This window comes from Marmota monax, unplaced genomic scaffold (genome assembly GCF_021218885.2).
Source record: "Marmota monax isolate L192 unplaced genomic scaffold, Marmota_monax_Labrador192_F-V1.1 WCK01_AAM20220418_F8-fsc00052, whole genome shotgun sequence".
In the NCBI taxonomy this organism is placed as follows: Eukaryota; Metazoa; Chordata; class Mammalia; order Rodentia; family Sciuridae; genus Marmota; species Marmota monax.
In genome coordinates this window covers 3189922-3198851 of record NW_026693473.1, presented here as the reverse complement: position 1 = coordinate 3198851, position 8930 = coordinate 3189922, and the positions used below count along the sequence as shown (strand labels likewise).

The following is an 8930-nucleotide window of genomic DNA, read 5'->3' as shown; positions in this document are numbered from 1 at the left end:
CTCAAAAAATAAAAATAAAAAAAAATAAAATAAAATGCTTTCATCAACCAGAGTTATCTGTGATTTTGCAAGTTAATGTTGTTGTTTGGTTGGTTCCCAAAGGCAAGTTTGCCTTTCTCCCCTTTGCATTTCCTGTGGGTCCCTACTAGGAAGAGAGACTGAGATTCCATCCTAGGTGGCCTGCAGTAAAGAGACCTAGTTGTCTTTGTGAGTTCAATAGTCAAAACCCTGACCTTGGGAGAGCAGCAGAGAGCAAGGAAGGATGCGGGCGGGGGCGGGGCGGGGGCACATTAGTGATGCCTACCTATGGATGGTGGGAGAGGGCTGTTTTATTAAAGTTTCATTACATTTTTTTCTACTTTTTCTATAATGAGCTTCTGTTAATTTTACAATCGGGGAAAATTGTTTATGTCTGTGGTTCACACCTCACTTTCTAAGATCTTTAGTTTCCAGAAAACTTGAATATACATCCCACATAAATTTCATTAGTGTTTGTGTCGCGGGGAGAAAGTTTTCTAAGCATAGAGGAGGGGACGGAAATATAACACAGGAAACACACCCTAGAAAGTTTTATCCACATAATTCTAGAAAGACAGGGGAGAAGTTTGCAAGATGTGAGATTGCTGATGAAAGTCTGGAGGAAAATGGCAACGTTCTGCAAGGCGGGCGGGGCCAGTGGCAGGAGAAGTCTTCGGTGGGAACGAGAGTCACCAGGCAGCCTGCGGCGCCGGAGGTGTGTGGGTGGGGGCGCCAGGTAGGGCAGGTGCCCGAGGTCCTCCGGGAGCCGGGGGCGGAGCAGGAAACCGCTGCCTGGCCAGGTGCAGGGCGGAGCCTCCGGGAGCGCCGCAGGTGCGGATGAGCGGGTGTCACCTGCCGGGTGACCAGAGCCTGCCCTCCCACCTAGCGGCGCCGGGTGAGGGGAAACCCGAGGGGATTCTTTGGAGATGAGCGTCCTGGGCGGCGGCTGATGAAGAAAGACACAGAGTCCTGAAACCCCTGAGCTGAAAGGGCCAGAAAGGAGTCAGCATGGGCTCAGAGCTGCCTCCGTCTTGGCTGCTACTCTTCACCTGGCTCCCAGCAGGTGAGCCGTGGAAAAATGGGACCCACTCTGGGCCCAGAGAGACAGGAAGCCATTGCTTGGCCTTGCAGAACTGGCCACCAGCAAGCAGTGGAAGCCTGGACTGCGCTCTGGCGGTGCTCCGCGCAGGGACTGGATCGAGTTTCTGCCTGTAGCAACCTGTTGTTTTCCTCTTTTATTAGCCCAGGTCCTTCCAAAAGAAATCCAGAGCATTTGGACTTTCCCTCCAGATCTATTCTTGATCTTTAAAGCTAAAGTGATAAGAGGGAAAAAAGCACCATTCCTAAAATTCCTAATTACTTTCCCCGTTCATCTGGTACTTGCTTTTTGGTTATAGATATACTAGCGACCATATTGGCCCAGAAGTGCATTTCTTTCATTTCTGAGAAGTTATAGTGTATCATCAGCATATGAAGGAATGTTTGACAGAATCCTATTTTATAGGACCCCAACATGTGCCTTTTTGCTAACAGTGTTCAGTGCCACTTTCCTACTCTGTAACCACTCACTTCCTTAACTTTACCCCTGCTTGTTAACTCTCCTTCAGGTGCCCAGCCACCTACTGTCTCAGCTTCAACCTCCACACTAACTCCTTCTCTACTTTGGAAAGCATGATTTTGAGTGTCTGGGTATGGCTCTGGAAATAGAATTGAAGCATGCACCAGGTAGGAAAGGGTAGCTGGGTGACAGAATGTGCAGGCTTTTCTGGTCTTTTTCAAATTTAGGTGTAGGTGTGACTTTGCGAACAAGAATTATAAGTTCCCTTGGAAGTTCCACCCTGTTTTATATCATTTTACCTTTCTCCCCTACCACTTATCTTTAAGTTGTCAGTGGAAGTTTAGCTCAGAATTTGCTCATAGACCAATATGAGTATGGTATGTTTTTTGAGGGGAAAGAAAGATGTAATATGGCCATGTAGGCAGAATTTCCTTTTTATAGGATTGATAGGACAGAAGCTGTGCTCAGGAGTAACCAAATCTCACCCAGACAGGATTCTACAATAACTTAAACTTAATGCTAAGAATAAAAGCAAGGGAGGGTTGGGAGAGGGTAAGAAAAACAGAAAGTTAGTATTGCCAAGGCCCTCTGGCTTACAAGATTTTCTGGAGAATATAGTTCTTATAAATTGTCTGATACTCACTAGACAAGATATTGGACACCCACAGTGCTTAAGAAAATGGGCTAAACCTCACCTAGATTTAAGTACCCAAAATTCCACTAGAGCAGTCACCAACTTAGACTGTGAATGCAAATTCAGAAAAATCCACAGCTCACAGTCTTTTCTCAGTGCTCTGCATGTTCATCTCAAACTCCACAAATCTGGGGTCTTCAGAAGTTATCTGGGCTCTCTTTTCAGAGAAATAGAGGTCTGCTCTCACCTTCCACTGGGAATCTCATTCTCACAGTTAGGATTTTAGAAACAGCAGTTACCTGGCTCAATAAAACAAGAAAAGAAGTCTTACAGATGAAAATCCCTGTAGGGTATTAACCCAGTCCTTAAATCATCAGCATAATGTTTTAAAAAGCTATCTAACTCTAATGAACAATATTGAACACTGAACATTTTTCAAATACAGTGATTATAACCAAAGAGTATATTCTTAGAGTAACCAGCTTGCTAAATGGTCAGGGACTTAAAATCTCTGTGCACCTGCCACAAGGTATTAGTAGCTCAGACACTGAAGTAGTACAATTACACAGACTGCTGTATTTGCCTGATGTGCCTTAAAAGGAAGCCTGTCTGCATGATATGTTTTAGAAAAAGAGAGTGCCAAAAGAAAGAAAGTCCTAAAATGAACATCTAAGTCCACTTTCATTTCATAAATGAGAATTTAAGATTTCAACTTTAACTCCAACACTTTGAGGGGAAATAGCTATTTTGGCAGATATTTTCCCTGAATATAAATATATATATATATAAATGTAAATAAAACTACACTCATCTATTTAATGTGGTTTTTCCATCAGTAATGTTTATGTGACTCTCTGGGCAATTTACAAAATTATTCAAGGTTCCAGTAAACAGTGATGACAATAGCATATGAAAGGTTTTTGTGATGTGTAATTAAAATGAAATTTTAAGGCACTTTGTTCAGTGCCTACACAAAACAAGAATAATAAATATCAGTCTGGTGATAATAGTAGACTCGATTTAGGACCAAGTAGGGTTGTTTAAATCTAATGTTAAAGAAATTAACTCCTCCTTCCCCTGTGGCTAAGAAAATGAACAGAGAGATGACTCTGTTTTTCAGCTTTTCATCACTGTTACAAAATAACTAAGATAATCAACTTAAAAAATAGGAAAGACTAGGCACAGTGGTGCATGCCTGCCTGTAATCCCAGTGGCTTGGGAGGCTGAGGCAGCAGGATTGCAAGTTCAAAGCCAGCCTCAGCCATTTAGTGAGATCCTAAAGCAAGTGAGACCCTGTCTCTAAATAAAATACAAAAAAAAAAAGGCTAGGAATATGGCTCAGTAGTTAAGCACCACTGGGTTCAATCCCTGGTACAAAAAAAAAAAAAAAAAAAAAAAAGGAAAGTTTCATTTTGGTTCATAGTTTTGTAGGTTTCAGTCATAGTTGGCCCCCTTGCTTTGGAGCCTGTGACAAGGCAACACACCATGGTGGGAATGCTTGGTAAAAGAAGCTGCTCACCACATGCAGTCAGGAGCAAAGAGAGAAAGAGAAAGAGATCTGGGTCCCAATAACCCCTTCAGGGGCATGCCCCAAGTGACCTAAGACCTCCCACTAGGCCCTACCTCTTAAAAGTTCCATCACCTCCCAATGGCACCAAGCTGGGACAAAGCCTTTAATATCTAGGCCTTTGGTGACACTGCAGATCCAAATTGTAGCCATGATTATCAGGTTAGAACTCAGAATCTACCTCATGTTAACTGCGACTTAGGTAAATTAATTAAACTCCCTTTATCTGGAAAACAAATAAACCTCTACTAAGTAGCCCCCTGCAAACCCAATAAAGCCACCTCTTATCAGGTGGATTAAGATCAAGCACAGCATCTATAGCATGGTCATCACTCAAGAAATATTAGGAATGAGTCCATTCTTTCTGTTCCCATCTCTTTCTTTACTTTTAAAGCAAACCTCCCCAAATGTCTCTTGAGATCAAACTGAAAATCAAGCTTCCTTTCTTTCTCTTCATATGTTTTTCACTATTCCCAGCTAAATACAGTTTACAATGGACATATATGCACATAGGCAAGGTTTATAAAAAAGAAACAAAAGGGTCACAAAATTCTTGTTACCGTGTCAGATAAAAATCATAATATCAAATGTTTAAATTCATATAAATTAATCCTGACATTAAAACTATTAAATAGAAAAATCCAGTAAGTTCATTTCCAGTAAATATGTATTTTGGAAAATCCTATATTAGAGTGTGTTCATTGTGGTCCATCACCTGTTCTCTTCTGTTTTCAAAGAAGAGTCATCCCAGCTCTCTGATTAGCATTCAGATTCCCACAACTGCAAAGTATAGGCCACTAGTATAATGGTGTCTGGTTTAGGTACTCATTGGTTAGTGTGGCTTGGGGCCCTGATGGAGGTTCTGAGGTCAGGGAGTCTTGTGAAGTTACCACAGCCCTCATGCTCTGAGCTACGGAAAAATTAGCTGACAGAGGTGGGTGGGTTTTGTTTTAAATTTTTTTAATTCTTTGAATTTTTTTCTTTAGAAATACATTTTTATCACTCAAATGATGCCTGGATACCTGCTCCTTAGTGCAAAATATTAAGATAAGGTGAAAGTACCTGTAGCTCTTGCATTATTTGCTAATATCTCTGGTTGCCTTCACCCAACCTCAAAGTTTATTCTTGGAATGAAAGTTTATTCCTGTCCCCTACCTCCAGATTCTAAAAGGATGTGTGTCATTTGTGCTTTTGTGAAAATTTTTAACATTGTAGAGTGGTGTTACCTTATAGAACCACAAGTTATTAACTTGTAATGTTTTGGGAAATCAGAAAATGTATCCCTAAGGTATCTTTAGATGCCTTGGAAAGAGAATATCCAGACTAGTAATCTCCCCTGAATGGTGGGGAAGAGGAGTGGATTATTCCACAGACTTCATGGAATCTGATGTGATAGATAGCAGAGCTTCTCTGTGATAGACACAGGTGATAGATAAGAGACTGCCCACTCAGCTTCTCCTTGCCCCCTTGGAGGCTCCTGAAGTACCTCCCCGGAATCCCAGTGCTCTGTGGACACAGGCAGAACTCCCATCCTCTGTCCTCCCCTCTCAGCCAGTTGTACAGATAGGGAAATCTTGTGTCTTGGACTGGGACAGGGGAATGTTTGAGAGCTGGGACGAGAACTCTGGCACTCTCTAATCCTTTGCTCTTTGCCCTATCTCATATGGTGGTGGAGCAGGTTTGTTTTGTTTGATTGAATCCTGGTATACAGAAATAGAACCAAGTTTGTCTGACTAAATGCCGATTATTAAACCCCTGGTCCCACCCACAGTACAGTGGAGAGAGATGTTGGGTAATTAATGGATTGTCAACCTGGGTTTCTTTTAGCATAATAATTTGTTTCATTATTTGAAGTCCTAGGGAGAAAATAAAATTGTTTTAAGAACTGGGAAGATTCTCACATCTTATCTTTCTGTAGTTCTAGATCTCCTGGTTTGCACATGTTAGAGGACAGCAGTGTGATACTTTTCTTCATTTCCCATCTTCAGTTAATCCCCCAATACCGTTGCTCAGTCCCCTGATCTGCTGCTGCTTTACTGTTGTAGGCGGCAGTACTCTCAGTAACCTCCACTGAGCACTTTAACTCTGTCCTCCTCTCTAGGTCTACTACCTCTCTATCCACTTCCAACCATCCTCCACGCAGATGATAGGTTAACCTACCTGGATTAATTTTTCCCATCTTCACTTGAATCGTGAACCTCCCTATAGCTTATAAGCTTTTTGTTTGGAATTCAAGGCTCACTAACTTGGGCAGCCTTGTTCCCACTGATATGGGCATGGTTTAGTGTACTCCATGTCCCCCTAAAACACTCGGTTCTTCCTTGCTTTTAGTCTGGCTATTCTACAAATAGTTAAGTTTAACCATTTGTTCTATGAACTTTTAGAGCACTTAAAATTTGTTCCAAACCTATCTTGCATACATTCATTCTTTCATTCAGCCAGTGCTTAATGCAAGCTATGTGCAAGGCATTATGCTGCAAACAAAAGCAGTCATGGCCCTCACTGCCATGATACTCACTGTCAAGAAGGGATACAAAGAAATGTACAAAGGCAACTGTGAAAGAGGCATATGGTACTACAAGAACGCATAATGGATGGATTTTGTTCAATCAGGAGGCCCTCCCTGAAGACACAATACTTGAATTGATAGCTGAGGAATGATCATTCTAAGCCAAAGGAATAGCATGTGCAAGATCACTGGATGGGAGCTCAGTGAGTATGAGAGATGGGAAGAATGCCAGTGTGACTATGGGGAGGCAGCTACTGGGAGTGTGGTAGAGACAAAGCCAGAACCACAGGTAGGACCAGGTATGCTTGTTTTCATGGGCCATAGTAAGAGGTTTAGTGTTTGTCTTAAGAGCAATGGACAAGCTATTGGAGGTAAGAGTTAGGAGATGGAACAGCAGTATGGAATCCATATAGAGGGAATTGGAGGGTGTGCATGAATGAGGGCAGATAAGGCAGAATGCAGACTGGAGGTTATGGCAGCTTATACTTGGATGGTTGTGAAGGTGGAAAGAGAGAGATTCCAGAAATATTTAGAAGATAAATAAACCCAACGTGATTACAGATTGCATATGAAGAGTGGGGGAGAAAGAGAGATCAAGGATGATTTCTAGTTTTTGATCTTGTCCATTCACTAATAAACATGTAAGAGACCCAGGTTTGTATGGAAGGATGGTGATTTATGCTTGATTCAGAATATGAAACAATCAAGAAGAAGCATCAGGAGCATTGGATTCATGTATCTGTGTAGTGCCTTTTTGTACAGAGATAGGATTTAATATTTAAAGCTCTAGTAGTTTCTGAGCCATACTGTAAGACTTATCCATAACAAAGTATTTTGTTTATGTGTTTATACTTGTTTACTGTTGACTCTCTCAGTGAATGTAATTCCTAAGAGTAGACCAAACTTGTCTCTTTTATTTGCTGTTGTATCCCTATCATCTAGAATAGTGCTTGGCTCAGAATAGGTACTCAAAAATTGATGAATATGTGCATTCTCATGGGGCCCAAATTTGCATGTGCTCTGAGATTAGTATGTGGGGACATGAGTCACTAATCTGGGTGAATGGCTTTGGGAAACCCCGAGTGTCTGCCCTTCAGCCAGGTCTTATTCTTTACCCTTAGTAACCAAAGGAATGTCAAATTCAAATCACCTGAGTGGCTTTTTTTTTAACCTAATAGTTTATCAAAAAATTTTTGAAGATTGAAATTTTCCCCTTTTGGAAAGATTGTGGTGAAGCATGGATCTCTTATTCATTGTTCACAACATTTTTTCCCTAAAATATCTATTAAAATTTAGAAGACTTATTCCCTTTGACCCAGCAAGCTCACACTGAGATACATATTCTACTGAAATAAAAGTATGCATGTAAAGATATACCTATATAAAAATATTCATTTCAACCCAGCATGGTGGCATATCTTGTAATCCCAGTGACTGGGGAGGCTGAGGCAGGAGGATTAGAAATTCAAAGCCAGCCCCAGCAATTTGGTGAGGCTCTAAGCAACTTAGCAAGACCCTGTCTCTGGGTAAAAAAATTAAAAAGGGACTGGGGATGTGATTCAGTGGTTAAGTACTCCTGTATTCAATCCCCAGGACCAAAAGAAATTTTATTTCAGCAATTCTTGTCAACATTGTTCGTAATAGTGAAAAATCAAAAGCAACTTAAATTCCCAGTATTAGAAAAATGTGTAAATAAATTACACTTCATCTATGGAGTAAATTTTCATATAGTCACTAACAAAATGAGATCTGAATTACTAATATAGAATATGCTATTCATTTGAAGAAAAAGTTGCAAACCAATGTGTATAATATGATTAATAGTTTTAAAAATAATATAGGAAAAAGTGTAGAGGGTTATACACCAAATTATCACAATAGTACTTCTAGAGAGTAAAATTCATGGCAAGCAAGGAGGAACTTTCTATTTTACCCTTCTCTATTGTTTATTTTATATTAATCAACAGAAAGAAATATGTGATTCTTTTCTTTCTTCCCCCCACCCCTGGTATTAGGGATTGAATCCAGGGGCACTTTACCACTAAGCAATATCCTTAGTTTTTTTTAATTTTTATTTTAAGAAAGGGTTTTGCGGGCTGGGGACGTGGCTCAAGCGGTAGCGCGCTCGCCTGGCATGCGTGCGGCCCGGGTTCGATCCTCAGCACCACATACAAACAAAGATGTTGTGTCCGCCGAAAACTAAAAAATAAATATTAAAAAAATTCTCTCTCTCCTCTCTCTCTCTGTCTCTCTTAAAAAAAAAAAAAGAATTCCTCTCTCACTTAAAAGAAAAAAAAAGAAAGGGTTTTGCTAAGTTGTTAAGGCTAGCCTTGAACTTGTGATCCTCCTGTCTCAGCATTCCGAGTCACTAGAATTATAGGTATGCACCACTGCATCCTGCTGAAATAGTGTTTCTGTACAAAATGATGGAAATACATTTGTGAACATCCCTTACATTTATGAAGTCTCCTCAAAGGGTCAAATCTCATTTAGAAAATTTATCTAAAAGACAGGTGGCACATTAGAAACAGCATAGGCTCCGTGGCCTTAAGTAAGTTAATGTATCTTGGGTGATTTTCTTCACCCATGATATTGAGGGGGGAAAAAGCCCACATATCTCCTGTTTTGTTGGAGTTTTTCTTTT

General features: G+C 40.6%; 1 protein-coding gene across 3 annotated transcripts in view; it reads left to right on the top strand.

Annotated features, from left to right (window-relative positions):
- The first annotated feature begins 808 nt into the window (after positions 1 to 808).
- The window catches only part of Ildr1 (immunoglobulin like domain containing receptor 1), a 33148-nt gene continuing 25026 nt past the window's right edge, over positions 809 to 8930 (top strand). For 2 of the 3 annotated variants that reach the window (XM_046458060.2, XM_046458059.2), the window contains exon 1: positions 810 to 1081. In XM_046458060.2, coding sequence (XP_046314016.1) covers positions 1027 to 1081 — 55 coding nt within the window. In that variant the 5' untranslated portion in view covers positions 810 to 1026. Of the gene's footprint in view, positions 1082 to 8930 lie in introns of all 3 variants that reach the window. The other variant, XM_046458061.2, reaches the window with a different exon arrangement.